The 14706-nt window shown below is 53.3% G+C and overlaps 1 protein-coding gene across 1 annotated transcript in view; it reads left to right on the top strand.

The window, feature by feature from the left end:
• The first annotated feature begins 10397 nt into the window (after positions 1–10397).
• The window catches only part of PSD (pleckstrin and Sec7 domain containing), a 34776-nt gene continuing 30467 nt past the window's right edge, over positions 10398–14706 (top strand). Inside the window, exons 1-3 of the mRNA XM_056494810.1 lie at positions 10398–11165; positions 11244–11346; positions 11976–12444. Of these exons, the coding sequence (XP_056350785.1) occupies positions 10398–11165; positions 11244–11346; positions 11976–12444 (1340 nt within the window). The remainder of the gene's footprint in view (positions 11166–11243; positions 11347–11975; positions 12445–14706) is intronic.

Raw genomic sequence — 14706 nt, 5'->3', positions numbered from 1 at the left:
GCGGACGGATCCCCCGGAAAGGCCAATCCCTGGGGCTCACAGTTCTCTCAGCACTCCCGCCCTGCAGCCTCTGAGCCCCGCTCCTCCGCCGGTACCGGGCTGTCCCCGCCCCGGGACCCGCCGCTCCCAGCCCGCATCCTCCCACGCTGCCAACCGGCTCCTCGCGCTGCCTTCCCGCTCCGGTGCCCCACCTGCCTCCGCAGCCCCGGGGACAGGGCGGGTCCTTCCCTTTGCCCGTGCAGTTGCCATAACGACCCCGCAGGAACGGACGCTGCTCCTTCCTCCCCGCTGTCGGTTTGCGGAGCGGCACCGGCGGGCACCCGGTCCGCGTTGGTGCGGCACTCGCACACGGCACCTCCGACACGGCGTGTGATTCCATCTCTGTGTCCGGTCCGAGATCCGCTGACTTGTGCAGCATCAAGCTGCTGATTACTGCGGGCATAGGAACTATAAAAGAATCCACCTGGCAAAAGAGCAGGGCCCACAGACAGTAAATAAATTCCAAAACGTGGTCCCAAGTTTCCTGGAAAGCAATGACCTGTGCATACTGCTCTGCTCATTTCCTCAAAATGTAGAAGCTGGTTTACAGAAAGGTGTTTTTTCCTCTGGGGGAAGCTACCCACTCTGCCTGCCCCAGGACATGTGGCACCTGCTCCCCGAGGATTCCAGTGGCTGTCTGAGTTAGCACAGCGCATTTCTCATTTAAAGGACAAGCGATGCAGGCTTTAAAATTTTCCGTTGGAGTCAAGAATGGCCCCTGGCCATGTACTGTGACAGCTCTTTCTTCCCCTGTGGTGGTGGCACTCTGTTCTTGGCTTCCCACTGTAAAACAGAAAAGTGCCACCTGGCAGGGTCCCTGAATATATAGAATCACTGGGCCTATGGGCAGGAGTGGTGGAAGCTGGATGTGAGGCTGGTTAGGGCCACTAAGGTTTATAAGTGCCCCAAGGACCTGAGAGCTGTTGGCCTGTGAGGGATTTGGTTGGTTGGCTAGCTACAGCTATCGAGATGTATATGCAAGGTACTAGGAATTATAGATACTTTCCAGCTGTGAAATGTTCATATTGGTCTCTTTTTTATCCACAGGTTGTTTGTAGATGCAGAAAGAGCAACAGAGACTGTTAATATATTGTAGAATTGCATGCTGAGACACAGCTTTACACCATCAGGATGTTCAGTGAACACAGTAACCTAGGTCTACACCAATGATAAGGATCTCAAACCAGAACTGTTTTTGTGCTCGTGTCTGTCAAGTTTTCCTCTATGCAGAGCAGTTGTGAAATGGCTGTACAGCACTGCAGTACAGGGCTTGGGGAGGTGTTATCCATTGTAGCTTTGCAGTGAAGGGACAGCTCAAAGCAGACAAGCTTGAAAAACCAGAGCTTTGTTCTGCTCTGCTCAATCAAGATTTGCAGCGAGCTTCTGCTTTTCTGTTGGAATATGTTCTGCCAAAGTTGGGTCTGCATTTTTCTTGAGAGGCCTCTGTGAGTCTCCTTTTTGAGCTTCAGTTGGATGCCCATTTTTAGTTGATCCATAATACTTAAAACAGGTCTGCCAAAATAGCTTTCTGCGTTGGACCTGGTGAATGCTGGGCTGTGACACCTGCAGTTCTTGTGGACAGCTGGGGGAGTGTATTGCACACGTACCTTTAACACTCAGGGGATGCTGTTCAGTTCCCTGGCACTCCTGTTATCCCAGTGGGCACTGGTGTCCTGTGGGGGAAAGCAGGGCTACTGCGTCAGGCCTTGAGCTGATCCACAGTAATGAGAGACCAAGCTGAGCCCCAGGCAGAGGAAGCAGATTAGCTCACAACAACTGCTGCTGCAGCTTTCCTGTATATTCCTTGGAAACGGTGCTGGCAGCTTGCAGAGCTAGGGCATGGCATCTTCACATTCATGAACATCCCCCAAAGTCAACAGAGACTTCAGCCAGCTCCACTGCTGCGACGCCGTGCTGATGCACAGCTGCACTTCTGAAGAGTCTACAGAAGCAGTTTGGTCATCTCCTCGCCCTTTAGGAAGTGGAGATGAGATTTAGGAAACTGGGCCCTGAAGAAGGGGAAGTTTTGTGGTTAGAAGAGCTGACCTATAGTGAGAAACCAAATTTTTTTTTTCCCAGAGATGCTCCTGATTTGCTAGCTATAATGAGCATGTCTCCCCATTGACTTTTCCCTTGCATTGAAAATTCAGTTCTATCCATGCCAGAGGTGTATTCAGAGGTTGGCTGGGTTTCTGCAAGCCTGCTGGGGTTTCCAGAAGCTAGTGCTGTCCAAGGGTACAACTTATTTTTAGGAGATCAATATGATGCCAAGCCAACATTATCCCAATGTTCTAGGATCTATCACCTCGAATGATGGCTTGGCACCTTTCTGGCTAAACACCTTTAGCCTTGCAAAGGCTTTGGAGCCATTTTCTTTACAGTTTTCTACTAGTCTCAAATGGGACAAGAAACTTGTCAAGAACTTGTCTAAGGCACAAGTAGCTCTGCAGTATTCACTCCTTTAACATGTTAGAGCTAGGTGAATGAAGTACCAGAGTTCAATAAAGCTTCTCAACACTGTTTTTCTCTTGGACTCTCACCAGGTTCTTTCAAAGGATTTGGCTCCATATTTTCTCTGGCTGCTGGATAGGTCTGACAGCCTCCATCACTGTCAGCTGGACTTCTTGGTTGCATGGGAGAAGGTATTGAGCTCATAGTGTAAGCTCTGCTGTCAGTCAGTGCTGAGACTGCACGGTATAACCAGAAGCCATTTCTGAGCTGGTGAAACAAGAACACATGGTGACTTCTGTTCAACTCTTCCCTCTACATGCCACCTTCCTACTGCTTATTCAGAAAATAATTTGACTATACACTCAGGGCTTAAAAAAAATAAAAATAAATAGAAGTAAAGCAAGACCAAGTTCTGCAAGACAAGGTTGAAAGAGGATTATGCATGAGAAGCTCCCAGCTAAACGGAAATACAGGGCTGTTCTACAGCATCCCACTCATGAATCCCCTGCATTCAAGCTTTCAGTGTGTCCTTTGCATTTGTCTCCACACATTTCCATGACAGCCATTTTGCTCAGTTTTCTGGATATATTTGGAATTACTGGATTATTTGTAATTTGTATAACTGACCTTCAAGGCCTTTCACACAATCCTGTATGTGATTGTGTTCTTCCTGTTCTGGGTCAGACTGTGTGCCTGGGGCTTACTGTCTCTTTTCTGCATAAATTACTCTGTATTCATTGCACTCACTTCCCTTTACACCCTTTCACCCTTCCCCATGTGAATCTTGAGTCTGAAGTTATGGAGAGGGAAAGGGATCACATCTTACTGTTGCATAGATTAGCTGGAGAGCAGTCTAAAGATCTGTGCTGCAGCACGAGCCTGTCCTGGGAGGTTGCACCAGAGTACAGGCGATTTGGGTTGTTTCAGACTAAATTTGTCTTTGGTGCAGTGACTCACCACCGTGAGGTAGGTCTGGTGAATGACCTGCTGGCACTCAGAAAACTCTGTCTTCACTGGAGAGCCGACCCTGCCACTCAGAAATCTCTTGCTTTCCTTCAAGACCATCTTTGCCTGAGCATCTTTTTACCAAGAGATACTCCCACACAATTGTTCCCCTAACTGCTGTGTAGGGAGATTATTTATGGCTCATGCTGTGCCGAGGCCCCACCTCCCACGTCCCCAGGACAGGTTTTATCATGCTGTCATTTCTGCCTTCATCTTGACAGAGCAGTGCTGGTGCTGGAGGAAGCCCATTCCCTGTGCAGGTGCTGCCTGACGCTGGGAGAGAGTCTGAGAGGATTTCTGTGATAACAGGTGTGCCTGGGGCATTATAGAAATATTTTGTTACAGCTCATTCTGAGGCCCAGCACACAGCATTTGCTACCCCCTCTCTATTACTCTACTCCTCCAAGCCCCTGCTCCCTGCACAAGAGGGAGCAGTACAAGATAGGGAGCTGGGACACTGGGTAGGGCACTGGCAGATGGGCAGGCAGCAGCTATCCCTCATGTAGACTGTACTCCACATGGGCTCTGCTCTCTGACATAAGATATTTTGAGTCTAGAATGTCTTTCACCCTGAAAAATCCTGCCACGGTCCCACATGAGTGTCCAACATGGGAGCTGCCAGAGGCACAGGACAGTATAGGTTTGCTCTCATTTGTTCCAGGTTTGGGTGGAAGGGGCTTCAGGAAGGATCTCCATCACTGTCTTTTTGCCCTGACTAAGCTGCCAAACAGCATTTGTATAGGACTGTCCAAGGCAGGATATTTTCACCATTTATCTTTAACCACAAATCTAGTGGAATAACAGATAAGTGCACCAGCCCATTAAAGACTTGGCTTGTGCTGCAATGGCTTTTTTAATATATGACTAGGATGTGGTTGTGTGTTGGCACTGGAGGTAGAAGGCATTAATTAGAGCCATGTAGTTATGTGTAGGCCCTGAGGGAGCACATGCAACCTAATGGGCTGCCCTGGGGCCCTCAATGCAGAGGTGAGGGGAGTTCAGCTTCCCTTGCTTTCACTGGGACTCATCACCTATGTGTCTGGAGTTGCTATTTCCATGATGCTTCCAGTCAGTTGGGTGAGAAGAGCCCGTCTGCTGATGGGGTGACTGTCCCTCCTTGCAGGCCTACACTGTGCCCTGAGGCTACAGTACAGCCCCACTGATTTTGGCAGCAGTGAGGTAGAATATGCCCTTGTACCCTTTGCAATGCCTTTAGCACAAAGCACACCAGAGAGGAAATGGCTCTGACAACCTCTCCTGGGCTCAGAGAAGCAGCCCTGGGGTGCACTACAGTATTTACCCCAAGTGGACCTGCAGCTGCAGTTGCAGCACTTTTCTAGAGACTGATGAGTCTAGAGACTTACCTTTAGGCAAGCTGAGCATGAGCATCTCCTGGACCACCTGGGGGAAAGAGCTCTTGTCTAACCCCTCTTCACCCAAATTTCATCTACATCTGTTCAGTTGTTTGGACACTATGTCAGGTTGATCTCTTCCAAGCTGGAAGTTCACTGTTGTTCTGCCCTTTGATACCCAGATCCTGCTGACTTTGGGACAGAAAATTGTACTGCAGACATATGAAGCTGACCAAGGACAGTGTTGGCAATATTTAGAAAACTCCTGAAAGCTCCCTGTTGCAGGACCTGGGAGGCTGAAAGGGATGACAAGGAGTTGAGTGGACTCTAATACAGGAAGTACATGGCACCTGCAGGCAAGGACTGGAGGTCCTGAAGTACCCAAATGATAGGGAAGAGGGTTCCCAATATACTGCACTCCTATCTCTCTAGCTAAGCCCACTGGATTTGGGCTGAGAGGTGAAGTGTGGGGCACACCTTGTCCCCTTCTGCCATCGGCCAGAGAGGTTTTCTGCTCCTTCCTGTCCTGCATCAGCTGGAGAGAGATTCACAGCAAGAGGGATCAGGAGAGCCAGGGCTAAATCCTGAAAAATCCTCATCCAAGTGAGGCTTATGTCAGCGCTGGCCAGACCCATGTATGCAGACACATCTTTCACAAGTTTTAGGACTGTGGGAAGGTGAGTGGGATATTGAGCAGGACACTGTAGGGAGAGCAACAGCTACTGCTATGGCAGGGAAAACACATTTTGGATAGAAGTGTGTTTTCTGTGAATGGTCTGGATCTCCAGTCAGGGTGGCAGGAAAAGACCTCTCTCTTACCTCCTGCAGCTCTCAGCAGGGCTGCCTGCAGGTGCTGGGAAGGCATAGGCATACCTTGTGCTGGTATGGACTCACTGGGAAAGCTCTGAGCTCTTCCACTTGGTTAAATTTGTCACTCTGGCTGTGGCTTAGAGAAAAGCCTTTCCCTTCCCCGCCCTCCTGCCATCAAGAAGCTGCTGAAGGAATCAGGTCGTTGATCCTTAAGCAGTGAGGCCCCTAATTAGCCCAGCTTCATGGAGTCTACCAGAAAAGCCGGCTGTGTGTAAGGCAGCTGAGTCCCACAGCCCTCGGTGTGGGGGGAGAGGCCCCTCACAGGCAGGAGCCTGGAGAAGGAAGGAGAAAATGGCAGCACTTTGATGCATTAAATATGAAGAAAGCCTCCCCTGCCTGATGCTTTTTTCTTGTGCCTTGGAGGGCAGAAAGAGAAACACTTTCTGGGTGATGGTGGGGGCAGGTGAGCTAGGAGCTGGGCTTGCTGCAGGCAGGGAAAGCAGCAAGAAGAAGCAGCTCTTCCCAAGGCAGACACGATGTGCACATGCAGCTCCAGCTCCCTTGGGCTTCTTGTCTCACACACATTTAATAATGATTGCTGGGCTGTGTAATAAAGTGCTGTTTAATAGCAAATCGATCTGGCAACCTGTGAGGGCAGAAACTGCCCCAGTGGCTGCCACATGCAGACCCAGTGCACTGGTCCTGAAGCCCTGCCACAGCACCCCTCACCTTGGTACCCTGCTGTCCCACATGAGCTCTACCCACATGTGCCACTGGTGCCGGTGGAGCCCCTATGCCCAGGCAGGAGACAATAAAAGATAGGCGATTTTCCCCTTTGTATCTAGAAGTGGTTTCCTGAGATTTGTGTGGGGTGCCATCCGTGGGGTGCCTAGTGACACTGTGGTATCAAGTTCCTGGTGGCCTGAGATACCCTGGCACCCACGGCTGTAGTGTGCTTAGGGTGATGACCTTTGGAGAGGTAAGTCCCTGGCACAGAGCCTGTGCTAAGGCAAGGACTTGCTGATGTTGTTTGGCAGCCTGGACCACATAGTAGCTTTTGTCTTCTCACGCTCGTGTTTCTTATACACTGGTGGGGCACAGGGGAACCTGCACCCTTTGGCACACGGCAGGGCGCTCAGGCCGTGCAGGCTCATGCATGACACGTGCCAGTGGCCACATGTAACTCGCGTGCAGCTCGCTGATGAACGAAGAAATGCACAGCAGGACATGGGGACGTGAGTGCTGTGGCATTGGAACAGGCACACCGGCATCGGGGTCGCGCTGCCCGGGCACGAGGCCAGGTTCGCTCCGGCACAGGGGCTGTGCCCACCGGGACCCGAGCTGTGGAGGATGCTACACGGAGGGGACCCGCCGGCCTGGCCGCACACGCGGACCCGCTCCCCGGTGTGAATTCGGCCGCTCCTCGTGCGCCGGTGGCACCGAGCGGGGCGGGGCGCGGCGCCCGGCGGGGGTTTGCCATTGGCTGCCGGGGCTGTCAGCGGGGCGGAGTGACAGCCCCGCGCCGGGATTAGCGCGGCAGGGAGCGGCGGCTTGCGGCCGGTGGCACCGTGCTGCACCGCACCGCACCGACCTGCACTGCACTGTACCGTGCTGTACCGCGCCGGCCGGGCCGAGCCGGGCTGCGCCGGGCCGTGCCGGCAGCAGCGCCGAGGAGCGCCGCGTAGGATGCGGTGCCGGCGGCGGCACCGCCGGTGAGATGCGGGGAGCGGAGCGGGGCGGGGCGCGGCGGGGAACCGAGGCCGAAACGGAGCGTCGGGGGAGCGGGGAAAGTTGCAGCAGCTGTTGCAGGGAGCGGGGCGGCCGTGCGCCCTGCCGGCGGCGGTGAGCGGCGGGCGGCGGCACCGGGCTGCGGCGGCAGCAGGCGGGGCCGAGACCCGCTCCGGCCCCGTGTGCCGGTGCGGCGGGAAGGGCGCGGGGCCGATGGTCGGGCAGGGGATCGCGGCGGGCGGCTCCGCCGGCCCCCTGGCCGGGGGTGCTCCCTCCTCATCCGGATGGATGTCACATCCACTCAGGGCTGATCCCGCCAAGACGGGAGGTGCCGGGTGAGGGAAGCCGGGCAGGGGGGGCCGGGGAGTGAACGCATGTTCAGCCTCAGCTCCAAGGTGGGGACACGTCCACTGTCCCCTGCCTAGACACCACAGACAAAGAGGTCACCTGTTTGCCCCACAGCCTCAGGACCTCCAGACAACCCGCTTCGGTGACCACTTCATCCCCTCAAACTGCTCCGTGTCCCTCCGGAGGCCAGAGTCATCTCCCAGGGGCCGTCCTGCTTTAACCTCCCCAGGCAGCCCGGCAAACCACAGCCTGGCTTCCCCCATTCCCTGCCATGGGTTCCATGTCCAGCACACAAATACTGCCAATCGTGTGAATTTAACCCTCAGCCCTGCAACTCTCGCCTCTCTCCAATGTCTATCCCCTTCTTTGCCCAATCTCTTCTCCTCCTCCCCCAGCTGCTACGCCTTGTCCCCACACTCCCGTGGCGTGGGTGTTGCTTCCCCCGCAGTGTAAGCAGTGCCTGCTGCCGGCTGCCTCGCTCCGCATCGCCCCATTCCGCCAGGCAGGTGCTTGCATGGGGAGCTGCCATCCATCCCCTGTTGCACTGGTTAGGCTCAAAGCAATGCCCAGCAAGCATCCCTGCACATTCCTTTGGCCATTAAGAAGGGATATCCAGGAGGAACAAGTTTCTTGTGAGATGTTTTATTGAACAAATTTAATCCCCCAGTGATGTGCAGCCCCTGGCTATGACACTGCAGCTCCTGAGTTTTTCTCTTTGAATGTGTGCCCAGGGCTGCCCAGGCAGACACCCTGCGAGATTTTCTTTGCAGGACTTCTGCCTTTAGGCACAGGGACCAGCACGGCTTTCTCCAGCCCACTGGTGCTTTACAGCCCAACCCATTCATCACAGTGATTTAAGGAGCATCCGTTTGATTCACAATTGAAATCAGCAAGCAGGAAGCTGTAGCTCATTCCATCACTGGTTTTTCATCTCAGTTGTACTTGTCATTTTTACCTTTCATTATTAAAGAAAAGCTTACTCCATTGCATGGTGTAGCCATCCAGCTTTGGTGGGTCAAAGGCAGGCACGGCCTTTACTCTAAATTTGATTATTCTGTTTTAATAACCAGTAGGACATTCTGCTTATTGCGTTTATTCTCGTAATAACTCACAGGTTTTGAGATAGGCTGGTTTTTGTAGATTTGTTGTGTTACAGTGAAAGCAAACTATTCCTAAAGATAAGTTTTATCCTTGGCATATGTGTCAGTCTGCATTGAGATAAAAAGTAGAATTTAATTTGAAATATATAAACCCTGCATCTTTATTATTTAGCAGTTAATTTCAGCAACCTTGAATGTGCACACAACCATAACAGGAGAAAAATATTCTAAAAGCAGTACATGATAAATTAATCAGGAGAATGAAATTTGCAGTGAGTGAATTAGAGATTGCTGTTGCTCAGCAGGACGGATTTTTTCAGCAGTGTGATAATGCAGATAAATGGGCGCCTACCCCACAGGTGTGGTTTGGGTTATTTCATTAATAGTTTTGTCTGTGCATCTTTGGAACCAAAACACTTGAAAATTCAGCCCCATGTCCTTTAGGAATTTAATCCTGTCTGGTTTGCACTCAGAAACAGGGAGAAGAAAATCATGCTTTCTTGTTTGCAACTGGCATATGGTTTCTCACTTTCAAATGATGAAAGTGAGGGACTCAGTATCTTGGCATCTGTCAGAAGGCACAAGCAGCCAAGACAGACTCTTCGCTGCACATTAGGAATTCGAAGAAACTCAGGAAGGATAAGTACAAGTTTTACTCCACTGGGAGAAAGAAAAATGTCAGCAGCCCTGCCAGTGAGGTTGGTGGGGGCTGTGGGTCCTGCCTTTCCCTGCAGCCACCACCTGCTGCTGTGGGGTGGCTGGTCTCATCTCTGGTATACAGTTTCTGGGCAGACAGGCAGGACAGTGAGCTGTGTGCATGGCAGCCTTGCTGTGTTCCCCCAGGCTGGGATTGTCTGTTACTGCTGCTTTTTGAAGGTACTGGTGTTGACAGCTCTGTCTGTGCCATCAGTAGTGGCTGTGACATGTGCTGGTGTGACACAGTTTAAACCCAGGCTGACCTCCAAAGAGAGAAGCTCCTTGCCCTTGCTGCTCATATTAAACTCCTTGAGCAAGTATAATTGGAGGATGTCTCAGTGATACAGTAGATACTTTTTTCTCCCCTCACTTTAGTAGGCTGTAGGCTGTGGGTAGTAAATATATTCAGTCTAAAGCAGAATGAATGAAACCCATTTTAAGGTGCATTCTCTCGCAGTGCCTGGGGTGCTGAACTGTGGGGAAGTGCCTGAGCATCCTGGCACCCTGGGGAGAAAGCACACTCTGGGTACCTGGGGACCAAGCAAAGCTGGACCAGCATCCCTGCAGTGGTGCTGGTGTGATGCCCTTGATGAACCTTGCCTGCTTCTTACAGCAGGAGGGGATTTGCTGGGGGCTGTCTCACCTGGAGCAAATCTTTCTTCTGCCACGAAGGCAGGCCACTTTTGTCCTGTCCTCCCCATGCCCCAGACTCTTTTCTGTCCTTCCCTTCCCTAACCATCTCCCTTGTTTCAGGGCTGCCTGAGGATGCATCGCCTCTTGTCTCAGGGGTGCTGGGAACCTGCCTTGCTGTGCCTGTGCCACCCTTCTGGGCTCCGGACCTGACACCTCCGTGCCCTGTCCTGGCAGGATGGCCCAAGCAGGGGCACCTGTCCGCTTCCACCCCGAGGAGGGCTGCGCTGCCTCTCCGCCGCCCTTTGCGCACAGGGTGAGCCGGAGGCCGTGGCTGGCCGGGGGCAGCCCCGAGGCCGGCCGGTGCAGCCCCCCGCCCTGCCTCAGCCCCAGCCTCAACGCGGGCCGCCTGCACCTGCTGCGCAAGGGCCTGGCGCCCGACGCCCGCCGCTGCCCGCTCGGCCTCTACAACAGCACGGGCTCCCTGGCCCGCAGGCCGCCCGAGGCCGCGCCCTTCGCCGGCGGCAGCTGCCCGGGCCCCGGGCGGCTGACGGCCCCCTGCACGCCGCGCTGGGGCCGGCCCAGCCCGGCCAGCGCCTCTCCGGGCAGCCGCAGCCCGCCGGCCCCAGAGGGACACAGCTCCGTGGTCACCTTCCGCTTCATTGAGAAGGCCAGCGTGCGGACGCTGGGCTGCCCGACAGCCCCCCTTCTGCGCTGGGAGAACGGCCCCTACAGCCTCAGCCGCAGTCTGGAGCTCGGGGGGGACGTGGGGTCCCCCCAGCCCCAGCCCCTGCCTCAGGAGCGGCTCCTGCACACGCTGAAGCTGGAGGCGTCCGCGTCTGACCCGCTGCTGGCCGGGGGCAGGACCCCGGGGGGGACACGGCCCTGCGGGAAGGAGCCCTGTGCCCTCGACGGCAGCTGCCTCTGCCGATCCCTGACCAACGGGCTGCCGGAGGAGTTCCCCACCTTCGCCAGGAGCCCCCTGAAGCCAGAGCCCCGGCAGCAGGTGGGTTCCGGGGTCTCACACCGGGCTTGGGCCGTGCCCCGGGCATGCACTGCCCACTCATCGCTGTCCTCTCTGCAGGGCAGCACCGCGCTCTATCCCCGGCAGAGCTCCGCCCATGCCCAGCGCATTGCCAAGGCCAAGTGGGAATTCTTCTATGGCTCCTCAGATACCCCAAAGACAGGTAAGAAGCTGCAGGTGGGTGCCCTCACGTTGGCCCACTCCTTCTTTTAGGTCTGTATTGTGGGCAGGACTTGCCCTGGGGCTGCCCATCCCTTGGGTCTTAGTGCCCAGGAAAGAGCTGAGATTCCCCCAAGACTGGCCAGCCTATGTCCTCCTGGGATCAGCTTGTGCCTGTACCAGCCTCCTTGCAAAGTCCCCTGTGGCCATGCAAAAGAGTCCCTGGCTGTCTCTGCAGAAGAGCTTTTGGGTATAGATGGGGTCTCAGGGCTGGCTGGAGATGCACTAGCACTGACAACCTGTCTCTGCCTCTTGCACTCTTTCTCCTCCTGGCACCTCTTCACTGTTCCCCTGTGTCCCTCAACATGGTAGAGTCACTGCTTCTGGAAGTGTTCAAGATACAACTGGAATGGCACTTAGTGCTATGGTTTTGTTGACATGGTGGTGGTGTTGGTCAAAGATTGGACTCGATCTTGGAGGTCTTTTCCAAGCTTAATGATTCCATGACGTGTGACCACACTCTCGAGGTGTGTGGGTGGGTGGGTGGGTGTGGGTGTGATGCTGCAGGAGCAGCTCCTCAGCACTCCCCATTGCAGCTCCCCAAAGCTCTGAACACTTGGGCCTTCCTTGCAGGCTCCTCTGCCCCCGACTCCGCTCCCCTGGCTGAACTGCCCCAGAAGTCTGTCTCCCCACTGCCAGCCGAGCCTCCGGGGTTGGTACATGACCACAGCCTGAGCCATGTAGAGGTGGAGATAGAAGTGTCTCCTTTGGGCAACCAGAAGCCTGGCTCCTGTGAAACTGGGATTATAAGGAGGACGGTGAAGTACTCTGAGACAGACCTGGACACTGTGCCACTGAGGTGCTATCGTGAAACCAACATCGATGATATCCTGGCTGAGAAGGAGGAGGTGGATTCAGCAATTGAGAGCCAGAAGGACAGTGAGAGCAACCCAAGTTTTGTGGGCACACCAGGCAGGAGGAACAGCACACCAGAGGAGCCACCCGCCCCAGGCACCAGCTGCTCCAAGGATGGGCTGCAGGACAGGAACGTGGATGAGGATGAGGAGGTGTTTGAGGCGATGAGGAAGGGAAACAGGGAAAGGTAAGCGTCTGTGTGCAAGGGCAAAAAATCCTCTCACCGTCCTTATTCTACCCTGCATAGCAAAACAAACTCTGCTGAAGTGTCTGAGCCAAAAATCCCAGTAGCAACATGCAAGCTGTGCATGGGGGTGAAATGGGGTTCTGGATCTCACCACAGGGATTCTGGGCTGGGGGCAGGACTGGGAGGGGGCCCTCACTGCCCTATGGAAAGAGTAAGCCAGCACAGGAGATCAGCCCTGGGCACTATGCTGTGGGCCTCACTCACCTGGGGTGAGGCCTGCAGCTCAGGTTGCCCAGCTAAGTTGAGGCTTCCCAGCATGAGTCCTGCCGGGTCAATTACATCCTGCCACGGTGCTGCCGGGTGTTGGGTGACAGTGTCAGGACACCAGAGCACAGGTCGTGTCCTGGAGCTACTCTGGACTGCCAGGTGCTGCTGGGCTGTCCTCCCCACAGGTGACTGCTTCAGCAGTGAGAACAGTTCCATTTGCTCAGCCTCATTAGGTATTTGCCATGTTTGGGAAAGTGTAGGGAATACGTTGGGATCAAAAAACCATTTTGTTGCCTTGTGTGTGATTTTTCATGTGTGGCAGGCAAAACACCCTGTGCTGGGAGGCTGATAGAGAGCATGGCACCAAGATTATCATTCAGTTGCCTACCCATGGGCAGCAAGTGTGCTCCCAGCTGCTATCTGTCCCATGCCAGGCACTGGCAATTAGCACATATGGGAGATTGCATTTTGGCTTGGCAGCATGAAACTCTGCCCGTGGAGGTTCTGCTGGAGTGGTAGTTTGACCATGAGGAGTGATGGGCATCATCAGGTCCAGAGCACTGTGTGGGACCTGGAGGGGAAAGACCCTGTGCAGGCGTGTTCTGACATGTGTATTGTCAAGAGTCTTGAGTGAGGGGAGGAGGTTCAGCGTCATCAGCAAATGCTCCACAGGAGTAGGGACAGGTTTCATCTAGAAAGTGAAAAACCAGGGTGATGCCTGGGATGCCACATGGCAGCATGAACTCACCTAGCTGTGCAGAATGTAGGTGGGGAGTATTTAGGTGGAAGAAAAGGAAAAGGGAGGTTTTGATGTCAGCAGAAGTTAAAAATAATGAAATACTTACATTAATAGTACATTAATACAGTACTTCCCCTGCACTGGGAAGGAAAAGAATGAAGGTGCTGAGCTGACAAGGAGGGAAGGTGTGCATCTCAGGGAAGCTGAACTTCTGTCAGTTTGTCCAGCTCTTGCATCTCTATTGGAGGGGACAAATATGTGCCAGCCATCCTGTCCTCAAAAATTTGAGTTCTAGAGAAAAGCTGAAAATAAGCCATTTGTAATGTGTGGGGTTTTTTCCAAATGAATATTTGAGTACAGTGTAAAGTTATTGCAAGTTCTTCAATTTGCTGTAACAATTTTTTTGCATAGTGTTATTTTGTTTTCAAATATCTTTGAGGCCACTGGGAGTTGTATGAGCTGTAAGCCTAGACCTGATTTTTGTCCTCTGAGACATCCTACTGTAGCTCCCCAGCCAGTGCTGAAAGCTTGGATGTGTCCTTAAACAACCACTGTTGCTCCTAAAAGATGGTGCTGCCAGTATAATTACCAACGTGTGTATGAGGGTGTCATGTTCATTTGGCACGGCTTCTTTGTAGACCAGTTGTTTTTTTCCCCCTGCAGCCCCCTGAATATTCCCCTGGTAAGTGCAGACCCTGTAGACAGTGCCTTAAAAATCACGAGGCTTAAACTGCAAGCTTGTTCAGTCCCTGCATCACAGCCCTGGGTTTTTGCTTACACACTGTTTTGAGCTCTGCAGCTGCAGTCCTTATCCCTGTTTACCAGTATTGATGTTTTCTTCTTCAAGCTTTCTGCTTTGCTGGCTTACAGGAGGGGTGAAGCTGTGGGGATAAGAAGCCACCCTGGCTTCCTGGACCTGGCACTGTTCTGATGCTGCAGGAGCTGCTGAACCCTACACCTGTCCTGATTGCTGGGAAGGACCAGCCTTACAAAACTACTGAAGTGATTTTTAATGCTGATTTTCAGCTGTTAAACATGTACATCCCTTTGAAAATCTAGCTTTAAGGGTTTAGCACCCTCTGCAAGGAGGACTTTGGCTTCGTCCTACCTTGTTGTGCTTCATATTCTTGCCAAAGTTCAGACCCTTCTTTTGTGATTTACCCTTCAAAATAAGAGAGCAGGCTAACAGCAAAAATCCTGACCCCAAATCAAACAAGACATGAAAAGTAATGGAAGAAATGTTGTCTTCTTCCAGC

The sequence above is a fragment of the Oenanthe melanoleuca genome, chromosome 6 (assembly GCF_029582105.1).
Source record: "Oenanthe melanoleuca isolate GR-GAL-2019-014 chromosome 6, OMel1.0, whole genome shotgun sequence".
Taxonomy (NCBI): domain Eukaryota; kingdom Metazoa; phylum Chordata; class Aves; order Passeriformes; family Muscicapidae; genus Oenanthe; species Oenanthe melanoleuca.
This window is presented reverse-complemented; position numbering and strand designations above follow the sequence as displayed.